The sequence below is a fragment of the Physeter macrocephalus genome, chromosome 1, assembly GCF_002837175.3.
Source record: "Physeter macrocephalus isolate SW-GA chromosome 1, ASM283717v5, whole genome shotgun sequence".
NCBI classification, from domain to species: Eukaryota; Metazoa; Chordata; class Mammalia; order Artiodactyla; family Physeteridae; genus Physeter; species Physeter macrocephalus.
In genome coordinates, this window is record NC_041214.2 from 94,230,827 (window position 1) to 94,250,420 (window position 19,594).

Here is a 19,594-nt window from a genome sequence, read left to right on the forward strand (position 1 = left end):
CGCAACAGTGAGAGGCCCACGTACCACACACACAAAAAATAAATAATAATAATAAAAAAAAAGACCTAGAGTTTTGTTGTATTCTCAGATATGAGTCCTAGTTCCATGTGAACAGGAAAATATGACCATTTCTGATTTACTGCTGGCTAATGAGTTCTTAAAGTATTTGTTCCAACTGAGAGTTTTGCACTTTTAATTTAATACATTTAATGCACATAAAACAAGGCTGAATCACCTAGAATGTTGTAAAGAAGTATACTTAAGTTAAAGTATTCAATCAATACATACTTGTTTTCAATTCATGTGAATTCACTTATTCAGTTCAATGTGGAAATATTTACTCTTGTCTAAAGAAGCCCTTTCTTTTTTTTTTTTTTGCAGTACGCGGGCCTCCCACTGTTGTGGCCTCTCCCGTTGCGGAGCGCAGGCTCAGCGGCTATGGCTCACGGGCCCAGCCGCTCCGCGGCATGTGGGATCCTCCCAGACTGGGTCACGAACCCGTGTCCCCTGCATTGGCAGGCCGACTCTCAACCACTGCGCCACCAGGGAAGCCCAAGAAGCCCTTTCTTAAAATTGTGAATAGAAATGAAGTAAAAGAAATAAAATTGAAACAGCTCAAAATAACCTAATCAGTTATAATGTATTAACCGCATGATTATACCCTCTTTGGAGCAAAAATATGACAAGCATAAAAAACTAAAAGGATTCACCGAGTGTTTGCTTTCTTTTTATTTTAGATAGTATACTCCTTTAGATGTTATTTATATGATCAAAGGCTTGATATGAAACTTTTAATATAACCAGAGTCTACTTCATAGTGGCAATGCAATGTTTCAAACACTCTCCCTCTTCTTTTTGGGTAGTCATCCATTATTTTCCCATTTGGGCACACCTCATTTGTTATAAGCATGATCAAATATGCTGTCTTGTTACCCTGGGCACATTTTCAGCAACGGGAAAAACCACACAGTGTATGTTACCCCAGAGGCTCTACTGCAGTGACAATGTCTTACATCTGCTACCTCCCATAATTCTCCACTGTCTACAAGATTTCTTGGTGTAACATTCAAAGCTTTTTCAAATCTGGCCCCAAACTACCTTTTAAGCTTTATCTTCCATTAGTCTTCTCTATCGGCTTTCTATTCTAGCCAAACTGGTTTTCCTACAGTCAAATGAACAGACTCACACTGTCCTTAATTGCTCTGACAGCTGGATCCACCTAAGTTTACTAAGAAGGGGGTTTGTCTGATGGGTTGGAAATGAAGTGGTAGAAAATAGTTAACTTCCTCTTTCCTTTCTTCATCTCCAAATCCTACTACCCATCCTTTAAGATTCACTTTAGATTGAAGTGTCCTCCATTTACCTATTTTAAATAGGACAGCATGACCAATTCATTTGAGCATGAGTAACAACCATATTAGCAAATTATGTTCTGCCTTACAACTTGTTTATGGATTCAAATATGATCTTAAATAATTACTTATTTAGCTTTTCATGAGGTTGTTTCCCCAGAAGGATAAGTTCACCGAGGGCACAGAGCCACTCAGGTGGCTCATGTACTTCTTTATATCAGGTGCCTAGCAGATGTCTTGCATATAACAAATGTTGGCTAGTTTTATTAATACAGTATATAATTTATATTACAAAGGATTATCAGTAGAAATGTTAGCATTGGAAAGCTTTGCTGAGAAATTTGGAGTTTTTGTTAAGAATTCCATGTAATGAGAGACATTCTGAGGCATATGTGAATCACACTGAAGAAAAGGGAGCCAATTCCCTTTTAAAACCCAACAAACATTTTATTGTAAAAATATGACATGAAAACAGTTAAAGTGAATATTTTCATCTATAATATGCCAAAATATTAACAAAATTATTCTAATTTCTGTCTTTCTTTTCAATCTTGATCCAAATGTTCATATTTTGCAGAATTGGAAATATGGTAATATACAATCAAGTTCTGTATTTTTTAATTAGTATTGAGTTGCTATTAGTCTTTGTATTTATTCTTTTTTTCTGTTTACATAATATGGACTTAGTAGAACATAATTTACTTAACTACACCTTTATTATCTGATACTGTTTCCCTTTCTTTTCTCTAGGCCCAGATCTTACATGCTACATAATTTCAAACTACCTCCAGTTCTCTGAATACCTTGTAACATATATTTCCACCATTGCATAACTTCTTTTTGCCTAGAATGTTCTTCCCTTCCATCATCTAAAAAACTAATCTTTGTTTAAAACAGTGGTCTACAAGATGAATGGATAAAGAAGATGTGGCACATATAAAAAATGGAGTATTACTTAGCCATAGAAAGAAACAAAATTGAGTTATTTGTAGTGAGGTGGATGGACCTAGAGTCTGTCATACAGAGTAAAGTAAGTCAGAAAGAGAAAAACAAATACCGTATGCTAATGCATATATATGGAATCTAAAAAAAAAAATGGTACTGATGAACCTAGTTGCAGGGCAGGAATAAAGAGGTAGACATAGAGAATGGACTTGATGACATGGGGTGGGAGGGCGAAGCTGGGGCAAAGTGAGAGTAGCATCGACATACATATACTACTGAATGTAAAATAGCTGGCTGGTGGGAAGCAGCAGCATAGCATAGGGAGATTGGCTCAGTGCTTGCAATGACCTAGAGGGGTGGGATAGGGAGGATGGGAGGGAGGCTCAAGAGGGAGAGGATATGGGGACATGTGTATGCATATGGCTGATTCACTTTGCTGTACAAGAGAAACTAACACAGTATCGTGAAGCAATTATACTCCAATAAAGATCTATTAAAAAAACAAAAAAAAACCAACAAAAAACAGTGGTCTACAAATTTTTTTGTTCTTATACTGTACTACTAAAAAATTTTAATATGAACCCCCAAATATTCTGCATATTTATAAAACATACATTCTTGAGCTAACCCCCAAATATTCTGCATATTTATAAAACATATACTCTTGAGCTAATATGATATGCATATATAAGACATATACTGGAATAAAAAAGGATAACAGGCATAATAAACAATATTTTAAAACAACATTATTTAAGGCCCAATACTTTTTAAAAAATTAATTAATTAATTTTTGGCTGCGTTGGGTCTTTGTTGCTGCGCGCAGGCTTTCTCTAGTTGTGGTGAGCGGGGGCTACTCTTTGTTGCAGTGCGTGGGCTTCTCATTGCTGTGGCCTCTCGTTGTGGAGCACGGGCTCTAGGTGCGTGGGCTTCAGTAGTTGTGGCGCACGGGCTTAGTTGCTCTGTGGCACGTAGGAATCTTCCTGGTCCATGGTTCGAACCCGTGTCCCTTGCATTGGCAGGCAGATTCTTAACCACTGCACCACCAGGGAAGTACCCCCAATACTTTTTTATTCTCACCGCTAACCCCCCACCCCCCCAAATTATTAACTGTCCCAGATGCATAGTCTTTAATTGTTTTGGTAATTGTGAAGACTTCACACTGGCATTAGCTATATGTCATACATAACCTTAGGTTAAACTTTGACTAAAAAATAGTGGATGGTTCATATTTCAAAAATTCTTGAGAATTCCAAAAATTTCAGGCCTACTTCTTGTCAAATTTGATTAGCTCATTATTGTTTTTAACCTATTGATGTGACTGATGAAGAGTTCCTACTAAGAGTAGAATGTGAGCTTTGCCATTTTGTTTGTTCTTTTATCTACACTTTATTTGCAGGAATCATTTTCAATCTATGAGGGTCAAGTTAGTTAAAAATCAAATAATATGACTGCAAATCCATTAATTAAGCACAAGTAAAGTGTCGTATGTTGCTGAAATTTTTAAAAAGCAGGAGGGTACTGTATATTCACAATCCTTTCTAGGCTGTGGATTCATCCCCTTCCTTTAGGAAAACTGTATGGTGGACCATGTGACCCCTTCCTTTGACATAGGGACTGAGGAGGGCACCACTGTCTACCAGTAAATTAACCACTGGAAAGGTAATTTCTTACGTTTTAAGATAAAAATAAGATTTAGTAGTTCTAGCATTCCAAAGGATCATCCCATACAACCTCTGGGTATATACACACAACTTTGGAGACAGGTAGTTTAAATACAACTTGGAAAATGATCTCTGGGCCACTTTTCTTCCATAGCTGCCCAGATGACATTGTGGTGTTGTCTGTTTACACGTCTCCACTCTACAAGAGCTCCCCCTAAGACTGGAGCAAGACAGTCACCTCTGAATGATTTTTATTCATCTTTGCACTCCTGTATTCCTAGGACTTGGCACAGTGTCCTATAAATCAAATTGATTTAATCAAATTGAGCAATTTCACACTGCTACTTCTTTTCTTTGGTTCTTCTGCAGTCTTACCTTTGTTTTCTCTTTTTAAGTATTTTGTTTCTTATGTAAAGGTGGAAAATGAAGACAATACTGGAAATCATAAATACAGTAAGTATCATCCAAAATGCCATCAAAATGAATATTTCTAGACTCTTACGTGTGGGTGTGCAAGCACACACACATATGCAATTTTACATAAATGGGATAAACAATATTATTTTTTGATGGAGAGCAGAGTAATCTAGTATAAAGAAGCTGGATCAAATATACTCATCTGTAGATTCCATCCCAGCTCTGCCATTTTCTAATTGTGTGGCCTTGATCAATGTACTTATTGCTTATCCCCCCTCCCCAATCTATTAACAAAAGAGTTAATAATGGCTGTCTCTTGAGGTTTAGGGAAGGACTGAACAGGCACTCAGTAAATGCAAAAATTTTTCCTTCCTCTTAATCTTCACATTGACCTTGTTATTGGAGGGTTTTCCTAGGGTTCATTACTAAACAACTCTTTTCCATCTTATAGTATCTGACTGCAAATATCTGGAGCAAATATCTGCAAATATTAAATTTTGAAGGCCAGAACCCAACAACATTTAGGTGTTTAATATACGTTGGCTAACTAAATGAGGTCCTAGGAAGAGTTTGCTTGTGAACTTCTGTTTGTACTGACTGACCCTGGGTTCATCTAAATAAACAGCATCTCATATTCTATTTGCTATCTTCATTATTAAACCTGCGTATATTTTCTTCTAGTTTCAATTAAAAATGCAGCTAAGTGATTCTGAGCAAGTCACTTACTCTACTGTGTAGTTTCCTCATTTGTAAAAACATAATAATAGTTCCATAACAGTACTTCGTAAACTTCATTAATGTAATAGTACTTCCCAAGTGCAAAGTGCTATACAAATACATGTAATTACTAAAGAAGCCAGTTAATTGTGCATTTTAATTTATAACTGTTACCTTGTGGACAGGCTCACCAACCTCTTTTCTTTTTCCCCTCTACTACACTACTTACCTGTTCTGTATCACCCAGCTTTCCTATATTCATCTTTTTCTAGTCCTCTGGTTGGTTACTGTGGCTCAGAATCACTGATCTTTGCAAGGGACCACCTGATGAGCCCTAAAGGAAACCAAACCATTAGAAACCAAACTAGGGGATGTATTCACAACCAGGCACACACAGTTGAAGACATAAGGCTTAGAATTTAAGATAAAGCAAGACCAGGAGAGGTGGGGACTATGTTTGAGAGAGAAGTACAAGAGATCTGAATCCTGGTTCTGCTTTAGCTCTGTGGACCTTAGGTAAGTCAGTACACCTTTCTGACCTTCAGTTTCCTCATCTTTTAAGTGGAGGTGATAACAGTACTTACATCATACAATTATAATTTGAGATAGCATGTGTGAAGCACTTAAGTACAGTGTCTGCCACATTATAAACACTCAAGAAGCATTAACTATTAAAATTATTAAAAACTGATAAATGGTTGACAGCAGGCTGGAAGGTAGAGGAAGAATTTGAAAGGTCAGAGAAACAATCATGGAATGTTAATTTCAGTGGTTCTATATTTTCTCCTAAACTTCTCCCTCCTTATGTCCTAATTCTAGATTGAACTACTTTTTTTTTCTCATAAAAATTTCCCCCTCTTGATCAGATTTTTTTATTTTAAACAGCATCAGTTCAAAATATTTGCAGGCAGCAACAGTAAAGCTACTAATCATAACCTTAAGGTAGACTATTTTTGTACTTTATTATATACAAAAGAATAGCCATGTTTCCAATCTGTATAACCTAAACATTTGTTATTCACTTCCCTGCTGGTATAACTGGGAATAGGGATGGGGAGTAAAGAGGAAGGCAGGATTTCGAGCTTTGCCTCAGTGTTTCAGGGACTAGTGGCAAAGGTCTTTCATAATAGTTTGCAGGGAGAGGCAACAATCATTTGACAAAATTGCCATGCTCTGAGTTTGCTTTTAACATTCTTTACCCTTCTCCGTGACATCCAGAGGCCTCATGTTCCCTTTTCATTGCAAAGAACAAGAAGAGCTGCTACCACTCCTGGGCTATATAAAAAAACCTATGTCCAGGTTTGAGATTACAAATTGATTGCATGTTGGCCACATCTACCCTGGGATGTTTTTAATTCGGCCTGTAGGGTGTGGAAATATTGGTGTAAAAATCGAGGGATTTCATACAAAAATCCTGCTTTACGGTTTCTCTTGGGGGAAAAAAACAGAATACCTCAGAACACTGGATCCACATTCTTCAGGGCAACAATCTGCTAGAGCCGAACAGCTGCTCCTTTCAGTTACAGCACGGACACTCCAATTTGCCACGTTGCTTATCATTCCCTGTTGTTTTACACCAGGCCAGTTTCACTCATTTGCTTTGCTTTTCTGGCCCCTGTAGACATCTGAGTTTGCAAACACTATCTAGACCTTTCCGTTCTCCCATCAAAGCTTACTTTGTTCTGTCCCAAGTTCCTCATCAGTTTTCCAAAGCAACAGCTAGTTAACCTGACCAAGTATGTGTATTTTTATATGTGCTCCCAGAGATAGTATCTTAACAGAAAGGGATGACTCTGCAGGTGGAAATTACAGACACCACGGGATTGATGGCAACTGTCCTTTCTACTTTTTCTGTAGCCATACCTCACTGTCCTTAGGCAAACCACAGGAATCTGACCACTGGCCTACATGCGAAACCAACTTATATAGTACTTTTATAGATCACCCTAGTTGCAAAGAACCAAAAACTACAAAGGGCTATTCTGACTCCCCGTTTCCTCAGAGTCTTCGGGATATCCGACCTGACGGCACTTCCCCTCACCTGCTTTTGGGGCCCGTTCTGCGCTGGGGAGTCGCGCCCGAGGAGCGCGCGCAGCCAGCATGAGCTCATTTCTCAGGGGCGTTTCTGGAAGGCCGGGCTTGGCCTGGCGCACGAGGCGCAGTCGCCCTCACTCTTATCAATGGCCTCCGCGACTGGGCGGGGCGCGGCCGCCGAGAGGCGCTGCCTCTCTGGAAGCTTTGTTCTCAGTTTAGCGCCCGAGAACTCGCACCCAGCCGGGGAGGCACCCTGGATCCATCTGGCCCTTCCGGGGAAGACGCCGGCGCTCGGGACGCGCTCTCCTGGGCGGAGGGGCGCCTCGGGCGCGCAGAATTAGCCCCGCCCCGCCGAGAGCCTCCAGTGGGTGGGGAGACCCCTCAACCCTCGGTTCGCTCGAGCGCTCCGAGCCCAGCGCCGCCGACCGCAGCAGTTTCACACCGGCTCGCAAAGGGCGCGCGCTCCCTATCTGCGGTTTCCACACAAGTTGCAAGTAGCCGCAGGCGAGCCCGTCTAACCATCCGCCACGACCCCAGTCGCGCTTCTCCCCGCTCCTGGGACCGCCACCGGAGGCCGAAGGCCAATCACACTGCAGCTAGGTCTTGCGATTGGACGGCAGCGAGGGCCGATTGGCTGCCGCTACGGGTTTCGACCTCCCTCCTTTTCCCTTTTGCCCCGACTCCGGCTCCAGAGCTTCAGGCCAATGAGAAGGTGCTTTATAGATGCCCTCCCTTCGCTCTCAACTTCTCCCCACCTCGTCGAGGGAGGAGACGTCCTGACTGGCCAGACTGTACTCGGAAGCCCCATTCCTTCACCAATCATCGAGGGAGGTGCACTCCCAGCGGAGTTTCGGCCAATTACAAAGCGGCCACGGCGCCCAGCCGTGCGGTTTCGCCAGCGACTCCGGGCTTCACCTTCCTTAACTCTTCAAGCATTTTCCTGAGGGCCGGCGACTCTGATTGGTCACTGTTGCCATTGTCGAATTTCTCCTCCAGCCAGCCACAAGACAAGGCGAACCCACCTTCTTCTCGGTCGGCTATCTTCGGCATTTTCCGTCCTTGGGCGTGAATTTCCAGCGACACTTTCTAATTGGCTCCTCAGGTCGATCGGCTTTTTCCGGGAGGATCCGCAAACAAACGACATCCGTGATTGGTTCCGCTCGGGCTTCGGCTCCCCGGCCGAAGGGGGAGGACACTCGGCTCGGCCGGCGATTCCCAGACGCCTGTTACGCGGACGCGGGGGCGCTGGGCGGTGTAAGGCTGGGTGGGGGAGGAAGGAGGCGGAGGACGAGTAGGAGGGGGGAGGGGGAGTGGGGAAAAGCTAGGCGGCTGCGCAGACGGCACTCCTCACACAGAGCTGCCCCCGACCCGGGCGAATGCAGGCTTGTGCTGCCGCTGCCGCCGCCGCCGCCGCCGCCCGGGCCGAGTGACAAAGGAAGGAAGGAAGCGAGGAGGAGCCGGCCCCGCAGCCACTGACAGGGCCCGGGCTGGGGGCAAAGCGCGGACACTTCCTGAGCGGGACCGTGCAGAAGCGAGGGGCGGGAGGGCGGTCGCGCTGGTGCCTTGGACGGGGGCGGGGGCCCCGAGGGACGGAAGCGGTTGCTGGGTTCCCATGTCCCCGGCGTATGGGGAGCAGTCGAGGAGCCGCTGCCTGGGGTCTGAAGGGAGCTGCCTCCGCCACCGCCGCCGCCATGGCCGCTGGATCCAGCCGCCGAGTGCAGCTGCTCCTGGCGCAATGAGGAGAGGAGCCGCCGCCACCGCCGCCGCCGCCGCCACCGCCCGCCTCTGACTGACTCGCGACTCCGCCGCCTGCCAGTTCGCCGGGCCCCTGCCGTCAGGCCGCCGGATCCCGCCGCTGTCGGAGCCGCAGCGTTTCCCGACGCATCTCCGAGCCACCCCCTCCCTCTCCCTCCCTCCTTCCCATCCCCCTTTCTTTTCAAGCGTGAGACTCGTGATCCTTCCGCCGCTTCCCTTCTTCATTGACTCGGAAAAAAAATCCCCGAGGAAAATATAATATTCAGAGTACTTATTTTCAATCAAGTATCTGACCCCGTTTCACGTGATATATATATTTTTAGGACCTCCCAACCATTTCTCCCCTCCAAGGAAAGGGAGGGGAAAGAATTGTATTTTTTTCCCAGCTCCCGATCATCTATATGTTAAATATCCGTACTGATCTGTCTTCAAGGAGAAATACATCGCTCGCTTTTTTAAATAGCTGCACAAAAGGAGTGAAAAGCCAAGAGGACGAAGTCTTTTTCTTGTGGGAGAACTTAATGCTGCATTTATCATTAATCTAACACCCCAACATAAAACAAAAGGAAGAAAAGGAGGAAGGCAGGAAAAGAAGGTGATTCGGAAAGAGAGTGATCATGTCAGGGCGGCCCAGAACCACCTCCTTTGCGGAGAGCTGCAAGCCAGTGCAGCAGCCTTCAGCTTTTGGCAGCATGAAAGTTAGCAGTGAGTATTGATTTTATTTTACACCCCTTTTCCACCTCACCCTTTAAATAAGAGACTTTAAAATATCAGGATCTTAAAATATGAGACCTTCTGATATAATAGTCGGAGGTAATGGAAAAGGGCAAAAACCTGTCTTCAGTCAAGGATGAGGCAGCTCCTTCTTTTCTCCTCCCATATCCCCTCCCCCGGTCTTATTAACCTTGAATTGAGGGAATATGATTTTTATTTGGATGATTCGATCTGAAACTTAGTTCTTTTCATATAGTTTTCTTGCAGTTGATAGCTTTATCAAGCGGTTGAGTTTTTCCATCTTAGAATAGCGATGGAAGTGTTTACTTGCTCATCCTTTTGAATAAAGCGAAGGACAAGACTCATAAACCATTATGTGCCTTTGCAGAGTGTGTCTTTTGGAATGAGGGGTAGTATAGTTAGCTCAGGTCTGAGGGGTTATCATAGTTTTGTATACTTAATAGAGGAGCTAAATGTCACTGTCTCGTAACATTTCTTTCTTGCCTATGTGACTATACAAAGTATGTGTTCATAATCCAGAGATGAACTTGCTCCGTAACCACATTCTGGTTTGGAGGCAAGCTTTGATTCTTCCGTTTAGAAGGGACCGGTGGGGCTGATTGATATGCAGTAGCAGTAGTATCTCAACATGCATTGTTCTAAATTGGATAAGTGGTATAATATGTTATCTCTTAACCTTCCCATTTTGACATTACCAATCTACTACTATAGAATTAACGTTTAATCAAAAGGTAATTTGGAAGTACGTCCAAGTTTTGATTGGGGCTTGTATTGTCATGTTGCCAAATGCTAAGTTGAATGTTAATTGTCACTGACTCATTAAAGTTCAGTTTTAGGGTACCATTGCACTCAGTACTTGCTAAATGATCTAGAGTTCAGGGGTTCCTTCTTAAGACTATTTAAAATACTCTTGCATTTGTTTCCTGTTGAATTTAGATTAAGACCATGGAGTTAGAAGAATATGGATTTAGACCTTTCCATCATAGGTTTTGCAGAAGGCTGTGGTCCTGCATGTAATAGGAATACTTGGGTTGTGTTCAAGGTTGTTACTAGACTGTACCGTCTTCCCTGATTTGTGCAGAAAAGTCTATGTTGAGTGTCCAAGTCTATACTAAGTGTCCAATGTTCTAATGTTCTCTATATGTGGATATGTTTATGTGGTATTTAATGACAGTTTATTTAAACAGTCTTATAGAATTTGACAAAAATATCTATATTGTTTCCTTATTCCTCCAGAAAGGGGCATGATGAGGGCAAAGAAAAACTGTTTTGCTGCCTAGAAGGAGAGAATTGAACTGAGAGTTTTAAAAAGTATATGCTGTTATATGAAATTGATTATGTCCTTAAGCAACATAAAATGATCACTCTTATTTGAACTCAGGATTTCTATTCATTTTGGCTTTTGAAACTTGCCTGAAACAGGGTAGTCTAAGGTAATAACTGAATGGGAGATTATTTTTGAGAGTTAAGTTTTTTTTTTTTTTGGTGACTAGCTAGTTCAGAATGCAGGGTATGTGAAGAGGGAAGCTGATGATGCATCTTTCAGGGAATGGTCAAGCTTTCTAAGCACTTCATGGGGTCATTTGAGAGGAATATTTTAAAATTCTGGGGTAATTTTCTGCTATGATGAAGCAAATCTTATAATAGCTACTTAAGAGCCTCTTGTGGTACTGGAGTGTTAGGATGTTTTTCATCTTGGTTTAAAAACCACTCGAAATCAATTTTAGGTAATTAATGTATTAGACCTATTTCAGAGAGCAAAATGGGATAGCTTATAATATTAAATTTGGGGACTTTTCATTTAGTTTCCAGGATTCTCTTTGAATCCTGTGTGGATGTTGCCTGAGGATGGAGTAACTCTTACAAAGTGTGCAGGTTAAAATGTTGACTTTTCTGTTACCATATAGGTCAACCTAACATTTTAAAAGTTGGAGATCAGTGCTAATTATGTGTTTTTGACAACCCTGACTTTCAGGACATTTTGGAAGAAAGGGGAGTAATTAAGCGTTTGTTGGAGTGCTAGTGTTCTAAGGGACCCCTGTTCAAATGAGAGATATGTAAGAAATAATAGTCCTTGGCCTGAAAAGCTTGTCAGTTGTTGAAACAGGTTATAGGTCAAAATGTGAAAACAATATCATGATGGCTGCAAGATTATAAATGCAATAATATAATGCAATATAAATTACAGAATGCTTCGTTCAGAGGGACAAGAAATGAAGGGATGAGGTAGAGGGCCGGAGAGAGAAGACTTCTGTAGAGGTGTGTTTTAAGACAGGTGTTAAAGGAGGCAGTAACTTGAATTGACAGAGAAGCATAGAGGATTCTAGATGGAAGGAATGGACAGACACACAGAGGTAGTGATTTTTGTATTTATAAAGCAGGTTAGTAAATCTGAATGAAAGGGGCCTAAATAGGAAAATAAGAAGAGATGGAATTTGAGAAATGTGTTAACTGATGGAGGGCAAAGGGGGCCTGTAAGAGTTTGGTTGAGATTCAAGAGAGATTGGTATTTACTGTAGGTTGCTGAACGAAATATTTGAAGACGATCTGGGCAGCTGAGTTGATGGGTTAGAAACAAGACATCAGAGCCATTTTGGGAGTAGTAGGGTATGTCATGAAGAATGAGGGAATATAAAGTGTGAAAATGAGATGAAAGAACATTTGTGAGACAGCGTGAATGAAGAACTGGCAGGGCTTTGGATTGGATTGAAGGGGAATATTTGGGAAGGAGTCAGGAGTTAAAAATAAATTCTGATGTTACTGGTCTGGAAGATTTGACCACCAAGTTATATTGTTGATTGTAATGGGAAAGTTGAGAAAGTGCTGAGATGAGAGGGTAGTTGAGTTCACTTTTTCAAAATTTAATATACAATAGGTTTTCTTGAAATTCAGAGGCAGCACTTGGTTACTGGCAATGATATTTAACTTTACAGTCTTGAACTGTTTCTAATTTTTCTGAACCCCAGACTGTCAGATTTATTTTCAGGAGTAGTAAACTAAAAGTTTTTATTTATATGCATTCCATTTAAAGTCCTAAAAAAGAAAATAATTTTTTATGTAGATTCAAAAACCTCACACTTGAAACCTAGTTATAATAACCCGATGGTAATTTATTTGAAAACAATGAAAATATTTTTTGGGCTAAACTGTGACATAAAAATTTTAGACATTTTATACAGCCTTTAATCTTCGGTACATGCTTAAAACTAGTTTTTCATAAATGGTTATTCTTAAGTAAACCTTGCTTTTAAAATAATGGTAATATGCAGACTCCAGCAGAAATTAAAAGTTGATTTTATAACAAGTATTTTTTGCCTTTTTTTGTTGAGCTAAGTTTAAAACAGTATATTTGAAATTTTTTTTTGGCTTCATTGGGTCTTTCGTTGCTGCGCGTGGGCTTTGTCTAGTTGCGGTGCACGGGCTTCTCATTGCGGAGGCTTCTCTTGTTGCAGAGCTCGGGCTCTAGGTGCTCGGGCTTCAGTAGTTCTGGTGTGTGGGCTCAGTAGTTGTAGCTCGTGGGCTCTAGAGCACAGGCTCAGTAGTTGTGGCGCACGGGCTTAGTTGCTCCGCAGAATGGGGGGTCTTCCCAGACCAGGGCTCGAATCCGTGTCCCCTGCATTGGCAAGCAGATTCTTCTTTTTTTTTTTTTTTTTTTTTTTGCGGTACGCGGGCCTCTCACTGCCGCAGCCTCTCCCGCAGCGGAGCACAGGCTCTGGACGCGCAGGCCCAGTGGCCACGGCCCACGGGCCCAGCCGCTCAGCGGCATGCGGGATCCTCCCGGACCGGGGCACGAACCCGCGTGCCCTGCATCGACAGCCGGACTCTCAACCGCTGCGCCGCCAGGGAAGCCCCGGCAAGCAGATTCTTAACCACTGTGCCACCAAGGAAGTCCCTGAATTTTTTTTTTTTTACTCGCTATGGTGAACCCATTTTTTTGTCCTCATCCATATTCAAGTGTTATTAAATAAATGTAAATAGTTATGGAGTTCTTCTGTAGAATCACATGATATTTTACTCAAAATAGAGAAAGTAAGGGACTGTCTATGGTGATTTTTGGTTAAAATATTAGTAATAAATCATTTTGATAAACTACTAGTGAAAATTTAGCTAGTTGTCTAGCTAAGTCAAGAAGTTATTTCCTCATATAAAACTTTTTTAGATCAATTTTTTTTTAGTGAAGTGAATAATTAATAGTAGTTGCATATTACTGTTTAGTTGTATGGCGACTAAAACCAAAGAGCAGGTGGCAACTTAGAGTTTCTCTATTCCAAAGGGAATTTAATCTCTTTGTGACATAAATCAGGTTATTAGAATTTAACCAATTTCTAGATTATCCATTGTGGAAGAGAGCTCATGTGTGAAACTGAAAACCAGACTTTTATTTTCATTGTTTTCATTCCTTTCCCAACCAGACCTTTCCAGAGTTGTTAAAAAAACTAGACCTTCATATAAAAATTCCATGCTCTCTCGTTACATGCACCTCTAGAATGCTAATTGTGAAATGACTTTAAGGCACAGGTACTAAGAAAAAACTTCAAGGGAACCCAGAGGTTCACAGATCAATTTATGACTGATTGGGAATTGCATTTAGAAAATGAGGTGACGTCTTCTCATTTCACTTTCATAGTTCAGCTGAAAATCAGTATATACTTGTATCCTGTGCTGTCTGCCCCTTGTTTTGGACTTAGGTTGCTGGTGTGAGATACTGTTTTGGAGAAACAGCAAGATTGGGGAAGCCAGAGTTTCTTAAGTGTCAGCAGCAGATTCTGAGACCAAGGGAGCTCTGTTTTTGTGTGTGCATTATGTGTAGAGAAGGCTGTGAAACGTCCATGTGCCACAGTTCGATACATTTAATAACTCATGGGATTGTGGGACAGGGGTGGGATTGGGCAGGCTGTGGGATTGTGGTGTCTCTTGTGATGCTCCACCCTGCAATAGGAGAATGGAGGGGCAGAGCACGTGGGTGTGATGGGATTATATGCTGGTACTAACAGAACCAACCTGATTTCCCAGATATTGTTCTACTAAGAACATAATCACCATGAGTAAGTGAATTTATTGGAATGTTTAGCATCATTTTCTAGCCTATTTTTTGGGTGGAGGGTTGGAGGGGATAGTATGGAGAGGGAACCTTGCATGATTGCAAGGATAGAAGCATTTTCATGGTTCACTGGTTTTAAAGTAGAGGTTGCAATCTTTGCTTCTATCTTGGGTTGTACAAATCATCCTTGGTTATATAAATTGTCTTTGACCTTGGTTGAGTGTGATGTAGAAATGTATATTTATATGAAGACCTGTGTGAATAAAATAGCAAGGAAAAACTGACAGAATTAAAGGAGAACAATTTGTTTTTCCAAGTTTCCTACCATTAAATTGATAAAATAAAGGGATATTTATTCTATTTATTATTGAGTTTTTATTCTAGTTTTTTAAAAAAATGAGTTATTATGAGTTTAAAAATGAGTTAATTCATCATGTGATGGACATTCAGTAAATTTCAGTTTATGCTCATGTCTGTAATATACTTGTTTTGAAACAAGATACAAAGACACACTTTGTAGATTTAGATTCTTAGTTTATGATCTCCTTTCTCACTTTTGCTTATGTTTTGGGGAGAAAAGTGTACTTTCAAAGCGTGTGCAAGTTGAAATTCTGTAAATGGTTGAATCTTATATTTTTGTATTGAATAGTTTTCTTAGAAGCATTTTAGTATGATCATATTGAGGCAATGATGTTTTGGTTATTTCGAAACTAATTTTGCCAAACCAGGTTTTCCTTTTGTCTCCAGGATACCATGGCCAACAATGGCATGAATATGAACCTTTAACATGTTCTTTTATTAATATAGTTTGGAGTTGTTAATTTCTTGATTGTCCTTTCAAATCAATTTAATAATGAAAAGTAAACATTCCTGACGAACGAGGCACTATTTTTCTAGAAACTTGTATTTTTAAAATTTTAAACATTTTTTTGGCTGCACCACGTGGCTTGTGGTATCTGAGTTCCCGGACCAGGGATTGAACCTGGGCCACGGTAGTGAAAGCCCAGAATCCTAACCATTAGGCCACTAGCAAACTCCCATAGAAACTTGTGTTTTAGATGGTGGTATAATTTAAATGAACTTACAGTCCTAGGATTGAATAAGCATGCCCTAACGCCAAAGAGATGGTAGGTAGGCAGGCAAAAATATTGGTAACATTGGTGCAAAGCAGTAACATTAATACTCCATTTTTTCATTACCATTAATTGTATCATGTTGAATTCCTTGGCTTAGGAAGCCAAAAATAAGTAGGTTGCTTTAATAGAAGGGGGCTGTGAATAATAACGTGATTGACTTGTGATATGTCTATTGAATGTTTATTAAATGCTAATAAGCAATCTGCCAAATTCTTTACATGCAACAGCTCATTTTAATCATTACAACTCTACAAAGTAGCTAATACTATTATCCCCACCTTATAGATAGGTAAATGACATTTAGAGAAGTGAAGCAACTTGTCCAAGATTACCTGACTAGAAGATTATTACTCTGCTGGAATTCAAATACAGGCATTCTGATTCTAGAGCTCTTGCTCTTTATTGTATATTTTATAGAGAATGGATTGCTGTTGCCTTAACACTTGGATTCCAGAGATAAGCTAAAGTGCCTTTTCTTTTAGGATAGTCTTTCATTGATAATTTAGCAGTGACTGTGTAAGACTTTCATGATTAGTACTGCTTTTGAAATTAGTTTCAGACATGCCTGTTAGCAAATATAGTATTTAATTACTTATAGTTATATTGGAAAAAATTCTCAATTCTTTTAAGATTTCAGGGAAAACTTGTTAAGACAAACATTGAAAATGAAAACGTTAGGGCTTATGTCAGCACAAAAAGAAAAATAAGTAGTATATGGTTATCTTTTTGTTTCATGTTCAGTTGGAGCACTGGTTTTTATTGAAAAGTACTGATTGATCGTAAGTAAATCTGGTGTATTTATATTTCCAGGTAATATTAGAATATGATTCTCCAAATTAGCCATTATTAAGGATTATTTCTCTCTATCTCTTCCTATAGGTTGTGAAGTATTTTAAGTGTTCTACTCTTTCTTTTAATAGTTGACAGCAAACTTCATGAAATTTTATTATATGTACACAACCAATTAGTCAAGTATCTATCGGACACTTGTTATGTCTGGAACTGTGAGCCTTCAGTTTGTTAATGTACTTGTTGTTAAAGAATAACAGCTATGCATCAATGTGCAGTTGGGTTATTTGGAACATCACCTTTTTGGAATTCGTTGGTATTTAACAATCAGGAAGTGAACCAAAAAGGCTCCTGAGCAGCTAAAGTCCGCACACACGGTGAACGCTCTTTCCTCATAGGTTATTTTTTGGCTTTTATTTAGAGTTCTTTTTTTATTCTTTAACACATAGTTCTAAGTCATTCACTTGTCTTTTTTTTTTTTAACTGCAAATTAGAAGGGAGTGAATTACACTGATATTATGCATTACACCTTCTAAAAAGTATAGACAAACAGTTCAGGAAAACAAGCATATTGGGATTACTTAGTGTAGCCTGACACAACCCCAGGGGAAACACTCTGATAATTGTTCAAAATTTTGGTCTAGAGAAGGTTAAATTATACTAACTTCACTCTCTCAAAAGGACAGGAAGCAGGAAGGTCTCTTCTGGGTAGCTGGGGTTCTCAACTTCTCACCGCATTAAACAGTCTCTAATTTCTTGGTTACCTGAAGTGATGAGGAAGAGAACTGGGTCATCTCTGTCTGGTTGACCAATTCCAGTTGGCTTTCAGTGATACGGATGAAGGTACTAAAGTCTTCAGTATGCTAGCCCAGAGTATCGTTTCCAACTCTTCTTCCATTGCCCATCTATGTATATTACTCAGCAACAGCACTTTATCTGATTTAAGATTTGTTGTCTTATTTTTTCTTCTGTGGTATATATGGAGTTGCTGTTTGGATTTTGACATGCCCATACCTTTGTGGAATGCTTAGAAGGCACTGCATGGAGTCATTTAAGCTTTCTTATGAATTATGATTAGCTGTTAGAGAGTCACTTTACCAAATACACTTATGGCCTCTATATAATGAGAATTGAAAAGGTGGGTATCTTAATTGTTGACCTGAAGAAAAAGAACAGTCATGACAAAGTACTTCTTTCTCTTTTGGAGGTCTAAGAAATTTTTAGGGGCTTAATTGACTAATATAAGTGAGAAGATGTTTCAGATTTCTTTCTAAGGAAGGCTAACCTATCTTTTAAAAATGTGACTCCCTCTACTTCTCCTTATTCCGTAAAATCAGTTAATTCTTTTTAATTGATTAACCACTTTCTTCATGGTCTGTGTGGAAGTTATTGAGTTGAGTCGAGTTGCTAATCCTAGACTTTTGAATTCATAAAGGCAGCACCTGGAGAATTGGAGTGCTGGAGTTATGCCTGGCATCAGGCTGACAGTATTGTAGGTGCATTTGCTGTCTTACTGGAATTTCAGAGCTTTCGCACTTTACACATTATTTAAACTCTGAAGGGAAGAGGGAAGCTTTGAGTTGGTAGGGTTTCAATAATAATAATAAATTATATGTATATATGTATATCATATTTACGTAATGTATAGTAACAATCACAATAATAATATAAATTGGATGCTGTATGATAGACAATTCCATGTTTGTCTTTACATATTTTGCTTTTAAAAATGGAATTTATTCACATGATTCAAAATTTAAAAGTATTCAGTGATGTCTTCCTCCTCCTCCTGCTCTGTAACTACCAGTCCTCTTTCCTGGAGACAGTCAGCATTCCAATTTCTTAAGTATTCTTCCATAGATATTCTGAATCTTTACAGGTTATTTCTGCTATGAAATTACATTTTGTCTATACAGACCTAAATTAACACTGGCTTTAGCATAAGAGTGTTAGAATTAAAACAAAATTTAAATCAGTTATTCTAGAAAATTGCTATTGTTTTTCATCCTAGTAGATTACTAACCCTTATTTTTTGAATATGAGTTGGATGGGGAGTAAATACAAAGTTGAGAGAGTGCTTCTCTTGGTATTAAGAGGTAAAATGATAATAGGCATAACCAATGAACGCTTAGTGACACATTTAAAATATTTGCCACTCTTTGTGTATTTGAGAAATGATCTATAAGGTCAAGTAGATATTATGTGTGTTCTTGCTGGAAGTAGCTGTTTATTTCATGGTAAAGAAAAAGATAAAAGATAATTGATATTTTCCTTTAACTTTGCATTTTTTGAACATCTTAGATGAGAAAACCTGTTCTCTTGAGAGATCAGAGGCGCAGAGTGCGTCAATGTCAATGAAGCCTGTGCCTTTTACCTCTTTAAGAGCGCATGGTTTCATTCTGCTCCTAAACCAAGCATTCCTTAGTCTTAAAAAATTAAAAAAATATTTTTAATTAAGTAATACACTCTATCATATGATTTAAAGAAATCAAATAGTGCAGAAAGTCTCAATAGAAGCATAACTCCTCTCCCTCATTTTTGTTTCTCAGAGGCAACCTTGACTATAACAGCTATTTCCTCTAGTAGTTTTATCATAATTTTAATTAGTGTACTATTTGTCTATGTCTTAAAATTATTTTTAAATATTATTTATTGTCATCACCATCTCCCTTTTACGATCTTACTAATGTAATTATACCACCATTTTTAGTTAAATAATTATTTATTTAAATTATTATTCAGGTGATCAGTACTCAATATCTAGACATTAAGGTGAATAGTGTACAATGATTACATTTCCTTTTAAAAACTGCATTATTGAGATATAATTCACATACCATAAAATTCATTAATTTAAGGTGTACAGTTCAGTGGTTTCCAGTACTCACATAGTGATGCAACCATCACCACAATCTAATTTTAGAACATTTTTAATCACCCCAAAAAGAAACCCTGTATCCATTAGTAGTCATTCCTCATATTTCCCTTCCTTCCAGCTCCAGGCAACCA

General features: G+C 39.7%; 1 protein-coding gene across 3 annotated transcripts in view; it reads left to right on the forward strand.

Annotated features, from left to right (window-relative positions):
- Nucleotides 1-8,902: 8,902 nt before the first annotated feature.
- GSK3B (glycogen synthase kinase 3 beta) overlaps nt 8,903-19,594 on the forward strand; it is a 210,601-nt gene continuing 199,909 nt past the window's right edge. The window contains exon 1 of one of the 3 annotated variants that reach the window (XR_008617494.1): nt 8,903-9,589. Coding sequence is in view for 2 of the 3 variants with exons in the window: in XM_024120436.3 (XP_023976204.1) it covers nt 9,502-9,589 (88 nt within the window). In the remaining variant the exon portion in view is untranslated. The remainder of the gene's footprint in view (nt 9,590-19,594) is intronic. The other 2 variants (XM_024120436.3, XM_024120438.3) reach the window with 2 other exon arrangements.